The 18,966-nt window shown below is 35.9% G+C and overlaps 1 protein-coding gene across 1 annotated transcript in view; it reads right to left on the minus strand.

Annotated features, from left to right (window-relative positions):
• The window catches only part of LOC136849667 (cell adhesion molecule Dscam2-like), a 219,947-nt gene that overhangs the window by 112,239 nt on the left and 88,742 nt on the right, over positions 1-18,966 (minus strand). Inside the window, 1 exon segment of the mRNA XM_067122997.1 lies at positions 4,186-4,303. Coding sequence (XP_066979098.1) covers positions 4,186-4,303 — 118 coding nt within the window.

Here is an 18,966-nt window from a genome sequence, read left to right on the forward strand (position 1 = left end):
TAGAGTTGGAAAAAGCAACCTCGATTAAAACATCCTGCCATGAATCACTATACTGACTGAACACAGAGAAGAACCACTGAGTAAGACTTCTTTCAAGTAGAATCCTTCATATGATTATAGTAATATATTTGATCTACTTACATTTAAAATGTATAATAAAATCTATTAATTTCAGTATGTCACTAACACCGATGCATAATTGTAACTGATTAGGTAAAAAAAAACGTGCAATTAGAATGCAGGGGTTCTCAAATGCAGGTCTGCACCATAGATTTCGCAAAATGACTTCTCACAGTCTGTGTTTGTGATCTCTTGCTTGAGGGTGTAGGCTACTGACGTCCTCTCTCTACTCCCATCTTTAGTGGGTGGCGTCATTTTCACCTTTTGGCTTTCTGTCCTTTTCCTCGTTCTTCGTTCCACTTTCTTCCCAGTCTCCATGTTTTAGTCTGATGTCGTTTTTCCTTTTCTTTGGCTCATGACCTCCCATTTCCATGTTCTAACTTCAGTTCATAGCTCGTTTCTTTTTCACTTATTCACGGCTATCTTCATTTCCTTTCTAATTTTCAGTATAATGGCATATTCCTCTTTGTCTGTGCCATACCTCCCCACGTTTTCATTGCTTCATGTTCCAACTTTCGGTTCAATGTCACTTTCAATTTGTATTTATTCATTTATTTATTTATTTTTGTCCTATGGATCTCCCAGCGTACATGTTCTAATTTTCGTTTCAAAATTACATCTGTTTCGTATGAATCTTCCAATTATTATTTTCTCGCGAGGGTACTTGATCTGCCTCCTTCTATTCCTTCTCCTCTTGAGTCAGTGGCTGCACGCAATTTTACCGACCATCGACATCCACATCCAGTTAAAGTACCATACCATTTTACTCCCATTTCGAGACATCTTTTAGTGGAATAATCTTAGTAACACTGAAGGAGAAGATTTACTGTTTCAACCAAGAACCAAACCGTTCCCCTTAAAATTCCTAACGTACTTATTATCCTCATGACTTTCACCATGAATAACTACATCAGTTCTGAGGACAATATTAAAATGGGCGACAATCTAGATCACTATGACTTAAATAAAATTTTTCAACACTATCTACGTCCCATAAGCGCCTCCCCAGCGGATTAGGATAATAGCTAATTTTCCTGCGCATTGAATTACTTTAAGATTCTTATTTAATTTTCATCATAATTATTATTGAATCTTCGTGCATGTCGGTCAGGAAAGTTTGAGTACTCCAACGAGCCTATTTATCATTTTTAATTTTCCTACTCCTCCCTTTACAGACCTTTGACCTTAAAGAACTCAGTCCCAAGACAATATGTGCTGCGTATTATATCAGTGTACTAAACCTAATGTTTTTATCATGCGTGTTTCAATATCCAAGGTGAGCAATCCTATTGATAACTTTCAAATGTACGTTGAATTATTCAGAAGACCTAAATTTTTAAAGAAGTAGGAATTTGGAGTTTTCATATTTGCTTCAGCAATTCTAAAATATTTCTTACCATTATCCTTCTTATTATTGTCATAATTCGGCAGCATCGATTGAAAATAAGGAAAACAGGGCCTGTGTCATTACCGTGCCCTGACGCGAAAATCTAGAAGACAACATCAACATTGCGGTCAAGCAAACCCCACTGTGGATTCGATTTTCCTTTGTTTCGTTTTCTGTCAACATCCCTCGAATTGGGGCTAAAATGCCCTAATGGAAGATGTTCCCGTCTGTCCATTTGTCTGATTTGAAAATATTTCTAAGGAAAAAGCAATAATCTGTCCTCCCTCCCAACACCCCCAAAAATGCCTTAACTTTCTGGACAATTTTTTAAAAGTAGTGTAATACTAAATAGAGATATCGTGCCACAGTTTTAGTAACGGATGCATCGAGACATCAAGCTCGCTGCAGCTATTACTTATGAAACCTAAATACCTACTTGAAATGATCTTAGATGCGTGGTACATCAATGACCTTTGTGCCATTAGCATTACTATATTTCCTTTCATTTCTCTAAGAATATCGCAATTACTTTTTCCTCACCAAGTAAAGCTTTCACAAATTATGCATTATAAAGATACCTTTTATTTTCTTTCTCCGATCACTTCCCGATAAAGGCAGACTTTTACTTCGAAATATCAGATAATAAATAATTGAAGCCAACACAACTGTTATTGTAAACACGGTTTTTTTTTTTTTTCACTATAATGTGAACAGCAGGAGCTCGTTTGACAGCGAGAAAATAGTCCAGCGCTAGCATAGAAATTTGAGTCACGGTGTACACGATATTTCGACGAATCATAGAAGCCCGATGATTATGTCTGATCTCCCAGTCTCTCTTAACCTTCACTAAATGACTTCATCCATAAACGAAGCCCGTCAAAAGCGAAACAAGAAATTGCAAGTAATTGCTCCATCCAATTAGTTACCGAATTAATGAAGCCATTTTAGAAGAAGCAGAGCCAAGTGTTCCTTCTCAGAAAGGTCGACCGGAAGACTAAATACATACTCCAATAATATTCAATATGCATTAGCAGAGGAATTCCCGGCCACTCGAGCAAATGGCATTTTTCACTAATGAAAAGGAATGGAGCGGGAGCCTGTGGGGAGGGGTGGGAGGTGCGAGAGAGGGAGGTGGCCCCCTGGATTTCATTATGGCTATATTCGTCTTGTTCCGGCTTTCTTCTCTTGGTTCGCTAACACTCAAGTGAGCTTGAAAATAGCTATATTAGACCAGAAAGTCGGAATAAAGGAGCGGTTTTCTATTGCACATAGAAAAGATGTCTTGAAAAAGGTGCGTTCTACTCTACAAGTCACATACAAAAACACCGGAAAGAAAATTTCCCCAAAACTAGTATTCAGAGATCCTTCTAAAACACGGTTCTGTTTAATAAAAAACAATGAATTTTAAAATTAGTTTACGTGTTTCCAAATAATTCATTTCATTAATCTATGAGGAGCAATAAAGAAGTATAAAAAGAAAAAAAAGACATCACATTATAAAAGGATTATAAAACATCTGTGGTAACAACTATGTAAAAGAAAAATGTTTGAAACAAAATAAAACAAGTAAAAAATGCGCCGAAGTTTCTCCGGCGCAATCGAGTTCTTTTTTCTACAGCCGATACGGCATATAATCAAAGCCGCCGAAAATATATTTATCTTTCAGTGGTCTCGGTTTAATGCTGTATGAGCCACGGCCCATGAAACTTTAACCACGGCCCGGTGGTGGACCATCCTATATCGTTGCCAGAAGCATGATTATGGCTAACTTTAAATAAAATAAAAAAATCTACTAAGCTAGAGGGCTGCAATTTGGTATGTTTGATGATTAGAAGGTGGATGATCAACATACCAGTTTGCACTCCTCTAGCCTCAGTAGTTTTTAAGATCTGAGGCAGACAGAAACAGTGTGGACAGAAAAAGTGAGGACGGACAGACAAAGCCGGCACGTAGTTTTCTTTTGCAGAAAACTAAAACGCGTTATTCTTTATATTTCGCGCTGCCATTAAGATGCCGTTGCTTTAGGGACAAATCCTAATGGCCTGTTAAAGATATAATTTTTTTATTAGTCTAAAGCTTATGACGAGAAAGAGACAGAAGATCTTTTCCACCGAAAAACATCATGGAAGAGAGAGTGGGAAGGATGCAAGACGGGATGTGTAAATTGTTTTTCATAAGAACAACTGAAATAAATGGCGAGAGTGGGAGAAGAGAATTCGTTGATGTCAGCGCTTTCTTGAGCTTTATATGAACATTACACGAATGAAAGAAAACAGTGGTAGCAGGGAAAAGTTTTCATTCTATTATTACCCATTTGAAGATGAAACCCATTTAAACCATAATTCACTATTTTCACCCAGGGACAGTGCGTAATGATAGACTTACTCCTGGTAAGTATTTCATTTCTGGATTAATTAGTTCTCTCTGTTCCATACGGGATAAAAAAAAAATCTTCAATAAAATATATAAAAACAATAATTTTAGTCCAGACACACTTTCCAAGTTGTGTGTAATTTCATGTGGGTGTTCTATTCAATCGAGACTTTCCCACATCGCCTGTGGATATATCAGGATTTATAAAGAAAGATGCATGATCCATCATATACATTTAGTATGAAGCAATAACGAAGGGAATCAAGAGCGAGAGAAAGGAAATATGTGAAAATGACCTAACTTACTTGACCGTTGGAGTGGGACTTCCGGTGGCTATGCAGGGCAGGACGAGAGGAGCTCCTTCAGGAACTGTCACAGAGCGCTGCTGGTCCACAATAGAAGGCCTTGAAGGTTCCCCGTGCTCTGTGGGAAGAACGAGGAAAAGTGATTTCGGGTATTATTCTGATGAAGTCGTTATTCTTTTTTTTTTCTTCTTTTTTTTCCAGGTAAAATTAGGCAATTCCATTAAGTAACGCAATTATTAAACTATTCATCTTGCCTTTTCTGTTTAATAGCCCCGCATCGTGCCGAGTCATTTTCAAAGCCACAGCATTACCAATCAAGTTAATGGTTTATGCAGTAATGCTGCTTCTATTAATTACTCAGATTAAATGCGCCAATTTTAAATTTCATTACATTGTACTATTTTCAGCAAAAAAGTTTCATGTTTGAGATATAAAACATATTGCATTTTCCAGTTATTCTGAGAGATGGTAGTAGTCAAAATCTTTCCCATTTTGATTCTAAAGAAAAAGTAACATCAGGATAGGGAGATGTCCCTCCAGAACATGATAAAAATGTGGCATAAATTTTCTTCTGAAGTTGCTGGCATTTCCATTATATATATTTCTGTTCGTTACAGTTAGTATGTGACAGGAAATGTTTTGCGGCATTCGACACATTCCAGCGCATTGGTCTGTGGAGCTCAGCACGGAGTGCCCGAACAAAAGTCACTTTTAGATACAGTTGTATCAGCAACACATAGCCGGAATGGTTCATCAGCGTTTTGTCTCGAATGTTCTAGAAGCTCTGTCTCTGTCTGGTTAGAACACAGAACATGGGCGTGTCGTGAAGAAGGTGTCTGTGCGCTGGTCGGTGATAAAAAATGGCTTATAGGATAAGCGTTGAGAGCTTTTGTGAAAAGCCATACGCTCGTTTTGGAGGAACCGAAGTGTGAGAACTCTGGGACCTGGTTCCTTGCTGGAAGGGTGAGTGTTAAAGATAAACAGTAAATTCACGTTTCTATGTGAGGTAATGGGGTTAATTTGAACTGAGCTGGTGTTAATACTAATGAGAGATGATTTCTCTCTACAGCTGTTTCATGGATAGCCATTCATCACAATGCAAAGTCGTGCACATGCACCTGCATGGGTAGACACGTGTAGACACACCTACAAATGGACGTGACCACTTAAGTGAACTGGTGACAAAAAGACACGTATTTAGAATGGAGACTGAATAGTGACTGGGGGTTGAGGTGGGAAGAATCCCACTTAAAGTTCTTGTGCCTGATAACATGTTTGGGAAGTTATTCATTTACCTTTTTCTTTCCATTTTAGTATTATGTTTATTTACCAATTTTAACCTGTTTTATGTTAGATTTGCAGAATAAACTATTTTTGTAAACCAGGTTTGATTTATACACATTAGATGTATGGTTAGTGTCCGAGAGAGAGAGAGAGAGAGAGAGAGAGAGAGAGAGAGAGAGAGAGAGAGAGAGAGAGAGAGAGAGGACTACCGCTCGCCCACTTCTGCCAACACTTTTGGTAAGTCTATAACATATATATATATATATATATATATATATATATATATATATATATATATATATATATATATATATATATATATATATATATGTGTGTGTGTGTGTGTGTGTGTGTGTGTGTGTGTGTGTGTGTGTGTGTGTGTGTGTGTGTGTGTTCAACTGTAATGTGGACGCTGCAGAACATGTCATACGCACACGTCCCCATCGCATGGATATCAGATACCCAATGAAAACTAGTCAACGACCATAATTGGAGAGCGAAATTTTGGCCGATTCTGGATAATCGTGAAACACTACTTAGGACTACCATAAGTCGCAGGTGTTTGTATGATAAGTTACCGTCTAGTGCTCATGACGTTGTAATGTAGAGTAGCCGCGCCCTGACAGGAACAAGCAACGGACTCACAGGTGTTACAAGACCGTTTGGGAGGAGGAAGGAATCTCTCTATTCGATATAAGTGGAATAATACCTGTATTACCTAACAGCAAGGCCACAGTGAGAAAGCAAAACAAATCTGAGGATTAATTTTGTATTGTCTCTGATTTGAACCTGTTGATAAGTGACACAAAGAGGCAACAGTTAATTTTAAAGCAGTGTTTCAAACAGGGACCGACATGATCACTATAAATCTTTATTATTACGTAAGAAAAAATATCATAAAATAATTCAAACTTGCAAAAGCGGTTTCATTAATTTGAACTATGAGATGAGGTCAAGACCATTTTGAAAGTGGTTTGAACACATAACGCTGATGAAAAAGAGAAATGCTTACTTTGCTTCGCATCAAAGAAAAATAAAGAACTGGATGGAAGAAATGAGGATACAGATCCCATTCAGTTCCACTCTCTTAAAAGACTGAGTAGCATTTCAATAAAAAGTTTCTGTTCAGTTGGCACTGGGTCTGAATTTTTGTTTACATAGTCTGATTACTGGAACTGTTTATTGTTTGATGCTCATTAAGTGGGTCGTTACTTCGTTGAACACCAGTAACTTGATTTCTAGAACTTATATTTGGTTATATCTTGTTTTTAAGATTAAAGTTAATCTCAAAGGTGTTAAACTTACAACTAAGCTTTCGTTTAACTGTAGTAAACTATTTACAGTGTTGGTACTTTTGATTAGATAATCAAAAGATTATTTTGATCACATTCACATATTTTCTGAGAAATGAAAAGCTTGAAATAAAACAGACACAAAATAAAATAAGAAAATGAACATGATGAAAACTGAGGTAAGAAAAGTTTAGAATTTTTGATCAAATATATATCTTATTGATGAACTGTGTAATGATCCAACGGGTGCTCGGTATCTTAGCCAATTTAATCACGATTCTTCTCTGTCAGGATGATTTGATATTCTATTCTTTATGAAATCATGATAGCCAATAGCATGTCATTTCTGACAGAAATGGATACCCTCTTATGAAAGCAAGCGAAAACGAAATTAGATCTACATAATAAAACGAGTAAAAAATGAGACGAAGTTTTTTCGGCTTAATCGAGTTTTCTGTACAGCGTATAATGCTGTATGAAATTCTCAGCCAAGCCCCATGAAACTCTCAGTCGCGGCCCATGAAACTTTCAGCCACGGCCCGGTGGTGGCTTGCGTTGTTGGCACCTATAGCGGTACCAGACGCACGAGCTTGGCTAACTTTAACCTTAAATAAAATTTTACAAAAACTACTAAGGCTAGGGGGCTGCAATTTGGTATGTTTGATGACTGGAGGGTGGATGATCAATACAGCAATTTGCAGCCCTCCAGCCTCAGTTTTTAAATTATGAGGGCGGTCAGAAAAAGTGCGGACGGACAGACAAATAACCACCTCAATAGTTTTCTTTTATAGGAAATTAAAAAAGATACGCTCACAGAGCGGTTGTTTGCCTAAAGATAAACTGGGGAGGAGTCTAAAGTCAAACTAAAATCTTATTGACTGATATGCTTTCATTAGTTATAGTGTTCGCAATAGTTCTGATTATGTGGCAATGCTTGAAATTATTATTCAATCAAGGTTTTCGTTTTCAAAGCTACACAAAATTATATCACCAAATGCTGCCGAAAAATATTTGTCTCTGCGTTCATTAATGGAGAGATGATGGTGGTAGCACTGCACGGTTCAGGTGTATTGTACTATTTATAGAATGTCTGTAGTCTTCGGTTTTTATCTTTTAGAGAAAATTGTCCGATTCCCGTTCCCCTTATTTGATAAATTTAGACCACCATTAAACGATCATCTGTTTGGCTTCCTGCTTTCATCTTGATTTTAGCCTTATTTCCTGCCGCAATAAAAATAGTAAGTGCTAGTTGCTTCGCTGAGGATTAACATCAATCATTTTACGAGGATCTACGGTATTACACTAACTAATGTCAGAAATATTATACTGATTGAACTGCTACGTGAACTAATATTTCTTCAGTATTTTTAATGTCGATGCTCGCTATATTTTATGTATAAGCAATAAAAGTTTATGGTTACTTATTGGCTTACTCATTTTTACCTATTGTTTTTTTCATTCAGCATTATTCTTTTTCGAAGTTAATGACATTTTATACTTGTCCCAAATGAATGTTCGTTTATTTTCATTAATAATAACAACTTCTCCATCATTCATAGGTCAACGAAAGCCTCTGAATTTCTAGATTTCGTCACACTTAGATATGCTTGCTCCTGTAAACACTGGATCCGATAGTAAGATATATTATATGACGATACTCTAACCCCTCCAGGTGAGATCCAAACCCATGCATGTTATATTAAAGTGAGGAGGCTGTAAGCCACAACATCTATCTAACGGTCCATGTAATGGTTTACAGAATATATTGTGGTTTACTGTTACTTTATTCTACTTGGCGTTCGTGGCTACGAATCTCACATGGAAAAGTTAGTGTTGTTGTTTACGCTGCCTGACTTTAACCTAACATGAGTGGGCAAGAATCCCATTTGGAAAGGTAAGAGTCTTTTCATTTGTATCCCATGTGGATTCAGTGTTTACGGGAGTGGGCATGTCCAACAAACATGAAGAGATGGAGAATTTATGAAGCCTTTGTTGACTTACGGATGGAAATAAAATACATGATAAAATGATGAAAATAATAATAATAATAATAATAATAATAATAAAATAATAATAATAATAATAATAATAATAATAATAATAATAATAATAATAATAATAATAATAATAATGTAAGACACTGGGAAAAATTAAGAAATCTTGATATATCTTCACGCATTTAATAATTATATTCCCATATAATTATATGCTCCTGTACATAAGTGGGAAATGTAGGTGATAACTAATACATGACTCATTTCTGGCAAGATGGTGAAATAAGGAAAAATTCTAGCTACTTGTGATCCACAAGTTTCACACAAAATGTATATTCCCAATTAATTTTTCATAGTCAATCATTATTTGTGGGGATTTCCTTCTCAAATCATTCATAATCACTAAAGGATTTTAAGACATAAAAACCGATTCCCAAATGTCCTTAGAATCACTATCCTATTTGCAAATGATCCTCTTTTCGCTGGATGCAAAGATTTATTTCACTCTACATCAAGATGTTGTTTGACACTGCAAACTAAATGATGAATTCTAATATGTGAAAAATTAAATTATACATGACAGAAGTGTACCTTTTATCTTTCCAAAAGCAATATTGCGCAATAGAAAAAATTAATACTCAAAACCTTCCTTCAATCGGGTGGCCGGTAATAAAGTCACAGAAAAAAAGTCACAGTTTTGGCTGGGAAAAAAGTCACATTAATTTATGGTGCCAATTAAAGCAATTAAAGTAATAAAACAAAAAATATTTTGGATTTTTCTTAGATAGTGACCCCCAAGGGTTTTCGGGGGCTGTTATCTAGAACTACTATTTCTGGAGGTTGTTACCTTTACGATATTTACAGTCTTTTGTTTATGTTTTCAGGGTAATCTCCAACGAGCTTGAAATAAACACGCCGCAAAGGTGGATCCATACCGGTTTCAAACCCTTGGGGTCACTATCTAGGAAAGATTAATGTGACTTTTTTTTCCTGTGACTTTTTTTCTGTGACTTTTTTACCTGGATTCTTGAATCTTGGTTATGTGAGTCTCCCAGACTGATGATAATGACTAGAAATTACATTATTACTTGTGCATACAAAATATAACACCATATCTTCATTATCATCTCTTTTTATATTTCCACACATCTGCTTCAATGTATTGTGTGCAAGAATAAACAAGTAAGAAATGTTCCCCAGTTTCTTCAGCGCAATCGAGTTTTCTGTACAGCGTATAATGCTGTATGAAACTCTCAGCCACGGCCCCGTGGTGGCATGTGTTGTTGGGACATATCTGTGCCAGACGCACGATCATGGCTAACTTTAACCTTAAATAAAATAAAAACTACTGAGGCTAGAGGGCTGCAATTTGGTGTGTTTGATAATTGGAGGGTGGATGATCAACATACCAATTTGCAGCCCCCTAGCCTCAGTGAGTGCGGACAGAAACAGTTCGGATGGACAGACAAGCCACGCCAATAATTTCTTTTACAGAGAACTAATAAAAGTGACTGTTAAATCCAATGCTTGTTGAGTCTCACTTTTCTGTGGAGGAGCAAGTCCAGTTGTTTCTGGATTTCCCGTTCACCAGATGATTGATTCCACTGTAAGTATAGAGCTGACTAATGTGCTTTTATTTTTATTTTGGAAATATTTCACCACGAATTCCCATTCAATGGTGAACATTAAAAAATAAGTCAGGCATTTATTCACTATAATGCCTCACAAATTAAACAAAATTTATTTCTACGAGGAACACATTTGAAGAAAAGAGATCAGTGAAGAAACAATAAAAAAATGGAAATCCCCTTTTCCCATACTTCTCTTTCCCCTACATGAAGACTATATGTTCGCTTAGCTTTTTTCTTTTTTTTTTCTTTTAACAAAACTCAATACATCACATACTGTACACATGCAGTTCAATTTGCCTCTGTATCCTCTTCCAAACAACCAAGGCAAACAAAAGCATACCCGTGGGCAGATTGCTTTGTCTCTTGTAATGAGTAGGAAATATGCTCTCCGTATTTTCTATTTTCCTCCGCTCTCTAAAACACAGGACGGGGATGATGGAGAATAGAACGTAGAATGCAAGCAATATAACTGACTGCTTTAATCAAGAAGCAAGCCCCAGGCGTGTTGGTCCTCTCTTCCCTAAAAAAGGTAGAGGCAGAGAGGCACGTTTTGCCAACCGCTTTTGTTGTTGGACATGTTGATGATATTAAGAACAGCACGGTATGCGCTCGAACGCACAGACAGACATTCACGCGCTCTCGTGCCTTGGAAGGGAAGCCATCTAATTCATTTTGCAACTCTCCCTCAACCACTCCCATTATGAACAATGGCTACTTTCATCACTTTCATTTCAGGCAGTGACGCGTCTTACGTCAGCTCCAGTGTGAGACGATGAATGATTACGCTGATGACTTTGGAAGACAGAAATTAATTTGGCAAAACCCAGTAAAGTTCTGATGTTAATACATGGAAGAGATACGGGTATATGTTGACCAACAATCAAACCCGATTATTTCTCCTTATCCTTTTCTCGTAGCTTGAAAAAGGTATCGAACTTATCTGGTAGTATCCAGTCCGCCAGCGGGATTAGGTCTGTGCTTTTAAAGAAACGTGGTGCAATTTAGAATACATATTTACGCGAATGCACCCATAGCAATTGCCTTCCATGTGTTGAACTGAATTAATCTAAAGAAGACAGTTTGGCAACCGTCCAGAATCCAAACCCTTCGCTGAATTATGTATATATCTACATTAATGCAAAACTTGCTCATACTTTTCGATAACCTTTTCCAGCAAATCATATCTGATGTTTTATACTAACCAAATTCTTTAAATCATATGGGGAAACAGCTTGCAGGGTACAACTAATAATCATATGTATGAGAGCGTTTTATGAGCGTTGTGCATTACACTATAATTTGTTCGTTCGAAAATTTAACATGTCTCGTTATTCTTTATATTTATTTTACGATAACTAATGTGGATACTACTTTATTAGTAATTGAGCTGTCCTATGAACTCGCTACAAAAGGCCAAGAGCAATGGGGAGAGAGAGTATAAACATTGCAATTTCTATATATGTATATGTATATATATATATATATATATATATATATATATATATATATATATATATATATATATATATATATATATATATATATATATACATCTATATATATAAATATACATCTATATATATATATATATATATATATATATATATATATATATATATATATATATATATATATATATATATATATATATATATATATATATATATATATATATATATATATATATATATATATATATATATATGTGTGTGTGTGTGTGTGTGTGTGTGTGTGTGTGTGTGTATGTGTGTGTGAGTGTGTGTTTCAACACTAAGCCTTTTCATCCGTCAGGACATAGCTCTCCAGGAAGGAGAAGCCATTTGCAGACAACCTTCACAGCACCAGCTGCTTCAAACGCCTACACAGTAGGCCAAACACCAACACATACTGTGCCACTGACCCCTGTCTGGCAGGGACTCTAAACTCTCTGACCGATCTTATGACCTTTGCTAATACTTTTAAACCACCTTCTGCATATCTTCCCATTTCTCACCCTTCCAGTTCTTACTATACTATAAATATTATATAAGCAGTCTACCTCTAGAGCTTATATCTCCATTCTTTCATACAGTGAGCATCCGTACTTCAGGTCTATAGGGAAGAGCTTCATACAGCCTAACCTCCTCTTTCACTACCACTCCAGGCATCCTCCCAGCCTTAAGCACACATCCTGCAACCTTCCTTTCCCTACTCTGTGATTCTTAAATGGCTCATATTCTAAAATTTTTGCTCTCAAATATATATAGAAAATTTACTGCTTCCATTCTCTCAACATTATTAATAAAATTCAGAGCTCGATCTTCAAGGTTTTCACTATTCCCTGCACTCTCCCTGCACTAACCCCAGTCAGCACAGTACTGTCTGTAAATATTAACAGTTCTACAGTTCATGCACGATCCGTCCTTTTATTCCACAATTTAGCACCTATATGCATCGTCATTTTCAGAATTATTACATCACTATATATCCATAAAAATATTACACAGCCATAGAGCCATAACACTTCTTTTAGCCAATTTCTACAACATTCCAGACATTCTCCATCTTACAAACCCTAGAATATGCTTCGCATCCATCATAAAATAACTTTCTATAGTTATCACCAATTTAACTTTTGTATTCCCAACATCCTCCACATGACACCATCATTCATTTAATCATAAACTTTCTTTAGGCCCGTGGGTGCTACATACAGCTTTTCTCTTTATATTCAGATTCTTACAGAAATGTTTCATAATAGATACTTGGTCCATGCACCATCCCCTTTTTCTGAAAACACCATTCTTCCCCTTTCAATGCCGCTATCATTAGTTTTACCTTTTTATTCCCTGGAACATTTTGCCCCTATCATTTTACCAATACAGATAATATTTATCCCTCTCACGCAGTCCTTTGGAACCTCCCCTCATCCCGATATACCTTATATACTCGTACTTTCACTACCATACCACAGCATCTCACTTGATATCCAGTCAACTCCAGGAATCTCCATCTTTGTCTCATAATTGGCCTATTTGCACCCTCAATATTATTTTCCATAAACATTCTCAAACTTACTCCAATCTCTACCACTTTAGGTCATTCAGCTCTGTCAGTCTGTTATCCTCAACTTCAACAATTCATCTAAATACCCTATTCATTGACCAGGACTGCATTCTCTCCAGACTCCATGCCTCTATTGGCACCATTCTTTCAATATGAGACCCATTTGCTTGCTGACCTTACTTGTACAGCAACTTATTCTTCGAGACCACTTCTCCTTCCGTTATTATGGCATGCCTTATTTTCCTCTCTCACCTACTTGACTACTTTATCCATCCTCTCTCATCTTGCAACTGCTCCAGAAATAATCTCCTTTGATACTTCACAAAACTTCTCTTTTCTAAACTCCAAAACTTACTGTTAATTCTTAAATTCTACTTCCAGAAAACAACAAACCCTTCCTGTTGTTTCTATTAACTACTCCTGGAATTTTAATACTATTCATATACTTCAGTTTGTGTGCCTTCAAGTGTAGTCCATTTGATATTAATTTTCTCTTTATGTGCTCTCCACACTTTCGTCTTATCAAACTTATTAGCCTTGACAACCACTGCTCTTCTCCGCCTTGTACTTTTATCTGTCTTAACTTTTGCTTTATTCAACTAATGATCAGATATACGTTAAGCCAATCCTCTTGTGCCAGTTACATCCCTCAGCTTGATTTTTCATCTACTCTGACCTTCAACACCACATATTCTCAACATTCTCTATCTCTCCCCTGCCATTGTATTCAAATCACCTACCATAGCCACGCTTTCATGTACTTGAAGCCCAAAAAGATAGAGATTTAAAGTCCCAAGAAATTATTTTCACTTTCATTCTTTCCCATATCTTGCCCATACACACTTACTGTTAAAACGTTTTTCCATTCCATACTCAGTCTTACCTAATCAGTTCATTAACTGAAACATTTGCACTCTTTCCAGTCACCAGGGTCTCCCAAAACAATAAGCGCTCTATCTTCTATAGCTGTGCACAATTCAGCTGCCCAAGACACAGCCACAATTCTTCTTTGCTAATCTTGTACTCATTGCCTTTTCATCTCTGACTCCTTTAGGAATAAATCATTACGCTTCCTCCCCTTAAACAATTCAGCTACCTTATGCTTCTTCTCATCAACACCACAACCACAGACATTCAAAACACTGAGCAGCATCATTACTCTACACTTCTTGTTTATATATATATATATATATATATATATATATATATATATATATATATATATATATATATATATATATATATATATATATATATATATATATATATATATATATATATATATATATATATATATATATATATATATATATATATATATATATATATATATATATATATATATATATATATATATATATATATATATATATATATATATATACGAAACAGGTCAAGAACGTCACAGATTTATATCTCTAGACTCTAATAGACCGCACACGAAAGATATGTTCTAAAATGAGGTCAATATTACTTCAAGTTTGAGTTAAAGAAATCAGACCCACAGTGAAGAAGAGACCAATTATGGATGTAAAGAAAAAGGGTGAGTGCAGTGCAGCTGCTCGCAAGCTGACTCATCACTGCAAAGATGCTTGAGTTCCATCAACATTGTGTCACATAAAGTAATCTGTAAATGGTAGTCTTTAGTGGCTAAGTTTGTAAGTAATAAATATTGCGTGATCTCAGTAGCTAATGTGCAAAAATTCTAATTATATTTGAATTTTAAAAAATGGCAAATTGAATAGGACTAAGAATAATTGTTAAACTTAGAATCGTAATAAAATATATTTAGGTAGTTGAAGGTTCTGAGAAACAACACTAAGTTGGTTAAGGTTTCTGAGGCTTTATTTTTGGTAACAACGTTGGAAGGTAGAATCAGTTAGACATTAATCTGAGTCACTTGTTTTTGACGTCTCTCCATCTTTGCCTTTTTTCAAGTGCCGTGGAGAACTAGAGATAGGACAACAGACGTAAGTACAAATTTTTGATATAATGAAAGGTGTAGTCAATCAGAGGTAAGTACAAATTTGTGATATAATAAAAGGTGTAGTCAATCAGAGGTAAGTACAGATTTGTGATATAATGAAAGGTGTAGTGAATCAGACGTAAGTACAGATTTGTGGTATAATGAAAGGTGTAGTCAATCAGACGTAAGTACAAATTTGTGGTATAATGAAAGGTGTAGTCAATCAGACGTAAGTACAAATTTGTGATAAAATGAAAGGTGCAGTGAATCAGACGTAAGTACAAATTTGTGGTATAATGAAAGGTGTAGCGAATCAGACGTAAGTACAAATTTGTGGTATAATGAATGGTGCAGTCAATCAGACGTAAGTACAAATTTGTGGTATAATGAAAGGTGTAGTGAATAAACTAAAAATAAAAGTAGGAAAACCTGTAGCGAATGGTGATAATGTAACATTTTTGTAGATGTTACAGTGTCAGCTGGGGAAAATTATAAAGAAAAGAAAAACACTTGAGATATGAACAAAATTGAAAGTGGTCTCACAAGATGATTCAAATTCATTGTTTGCTAATATGGTCTTATGAGGATAATTATAAGACAGAAACATAGAACAACAAATGTTATTATGGATGGCCCATGAATGGAAGTGTTTCCTCGTTACTAGCGTTTTTGAGTAAATGATGAGAGAAAAGGTGGGTAACTACAGTAGATGGGGGAAGGGAGGAAAGTATCCGTGTTAGTGCAAAAGGTTTGCGAAGAGTGAGAGGAGACTGAAGATCCCACGGGCACTCCTTCTAATGGCACATTATTGCAATGTTTTTAGGCCACACTTCTGCATTTATTTACTGTGCGAAGTTCTATTTTTTCTCTAACTTATCTCAAAGAATACGAATGTTTATTTACTATTCTCTATGCAGTTACGATAAATATACCACATGTGCTTGAATACGACCTGTCAAGTGCCAGGATTTTGAAGAACAATCGTAAAATATCAGACACGAGTGAATTCCTTCTAATGAACGCATGTATTCAAGAGAAAATAAAGAAACTGAGTGAACCAAAATAAACAATAACTCTATAACATAAAAACTAGTTAACTAGTAATACAGGTTAAAAATGGATAATGGAAACATCTGACATTACAAACCGCATTAAGGCAAGAAAACTGGAATCACGAGAATCCGGAAATGAAATATCCATTTCCCCGTAATCGTAACATTACACGTAACATCGTAATCAAAACACTGTTGATTTAGTTGTCTAAATTGCATTATCATAATCTTGAAATCTGTGTGCATGGATTAATTAGATGAGGTAACGAGGTAGTTGAAAAGTTCTGAATTTAGTTTGATTTTCAATACCAATTAGCAACTGCGAATCCAAAGTTCGTTCATTCGATATAGTAATGCCTTTAGTAATAGACTTTACCTCACTCTCACAGTTTATTATTTATTTATAACAATTGCTTAATTTCTGATCATTGTAACATTAAACATTTATACATGTTGCTAAATGGCGCAGAACAAACTATGAATGTAATATTCAGCCATGATATTATTGGTAATTTTACCAATTGAATTCTAATGTTTCAGAAAATAATTTCACAAAATTAGAGCAACAAGGAAGAACAGCTACATCTCTCTCACGTACAATGGACATATACTGGATGGCACATGTCACTATTATTATTATTATTATTATTATTATTATTATTATTATTATTATTATTATTATTATTATTATTATTATTATTATTATTATTATTTTGTCTATCAAAGTCATCCTATTCGAGTGGGTGGTTTTCATAGTGTGGGGTTCCGGGTTAGCATCTTGCCTCCTTTGGAGTCTATCACTTTTCTCAGTATGTGCGCTGTTTCTAGTAGCCCACTTTTCTGCATGGGTCCTGGAGCTACTTCGGCATCTAGTTTTTCCAGATTCCTTTTCAGGTATCTTGGGATCGTGCCTAGTGTTCCTATGATTATGGATACAATTTCCATGGGTATATTCCTTATCCCTCTTATTTCGTTTTTCAGGTCTTGATACTTATCAATTTTTTTTCTCTTTCTTTCTCATCTACTCTGGTGTTCCATGGTATTGCGACATCAGTGAGTGATGCTTTCTTCTTGATTTTGTCAATCAACGTCACGTCTGGTCTATTGGCACGCATCCCCCTATCTGTTCCGATACCACAGTCCCAGAGTATCTTCGCCTGATCGTTTTCTATCAGTCCCTCAGGTTGGTGTCCGTAGCACTTATTACTGCAAGCTAGCTGGTGTTTCTTGCACAGGCTCCAGTGGAGGGCTTTTGCTACTGGATCATGCTTCTTTTTTGTACTGGTTCTGTGCAAGCGCTGGGCATTCGCTTGTTATGTGGTTTATGGTCTCGTCTTTCATATGGCACTTCCTGCATATGGGTGAGATGTTATTTCCATCTATTGTTCTTTGGATATATCTGGTTCTTAGGGCCTGATCTTGTGCCGCTGTTAGCATTCCTTCTTTCCTTCTTGAGTTCTCCCCTCTGTAGCCATTGCCATGTTCCATCGCTGGCCAGTTCTTTTGTCTGTCTCATGCACTGCACGTGCATTGGTTTGTTGTGCCATTCCTCTGTTCTGTTTTTCATTCTCCTGTCTCTGTATATTTTTGGGTCTTCGTATACTTTTATCAGTCCTTCTTCACATGCACTCCTTAGCCACTCGTCTTCACTGGTTTTCAGATATTGCCCCAGTGCTCTGCTCTCGATGTTGACGCAGTCCTCTATGCTTAGTAACCCTCTCTACCCCCTTCCTTTCGTGTTATGTATAGGCTGTCTCTATTTGCTTTTGGGTGTAGTGCTTTGTGTATTGTCATGTGTTATCTAGGTTTCTGGTCTATGCTGCGGAGTGCAGCCTTCTTCCACTCCACTCCACTACTCCTGCGCATGTGTTTATTATTATTATTATTATTTATTATTATTATTATTATTATTATTATTATTATTATTATTATTATTATTATTATTATTATTATTATTTAGTAGCAGTACTAGTAGTAGTAGTAGGAAAGCCAAAACATTGTCTGGATAAGCAGAATGCTACAAACCCAAGGGCTTTAGTAGAGAAAGTACATAAGCAACGAATGGACATAAATATTAACACAAAATTATAATCCTACTTTGGTTATCTCCTGTAACGTGGAAAAAATAAGCAACAGATAGGGGAGATAAGAATATCTGAATTTCTCCGTCTGGAATCAGAGGGGTGATAGAGTAATGGCTGAGCTTTTTTTTTTTTCAGGAAAAAGCGTTTACAAAATGGAAAAAATTATATAGGTAACATCACATAGTGTTGATCATAAGTAAAATCGAGTAAATTTAGGAAAACGAAGCTGAAATAAAATTGTAGACGTTTTGAATAATATCCTAAATGCAATAAAAATGAGGACTTTGACTTATAATTATTTAATCTCCAAGATACGAATGGAACGGATTAACTGGAAATTGAAGTGCCTTAACTAAAATGTAATATTTATTTAGGAGAGAACCGAGGGCTTCTGTTTGGACCGAAAAGAAATGCACGGCTTTCACTAGAACAA

This window comes from Macrobrachium rosenbergii, chromosome 21, assembly GCF_040412425.1.
Source record: "Macrobrachium rosenbergii isolate ZJJX-2024 chromosome 21, ASM4041242v1, whole genome shotgun sequence".
Lineage (NCBI taxonomy): Eukaryota > Metazoa > Arthropoda > Malacostraca > Decapoda > Palaemonidae > Macrobrachium > Macrobrachium rosenbergii.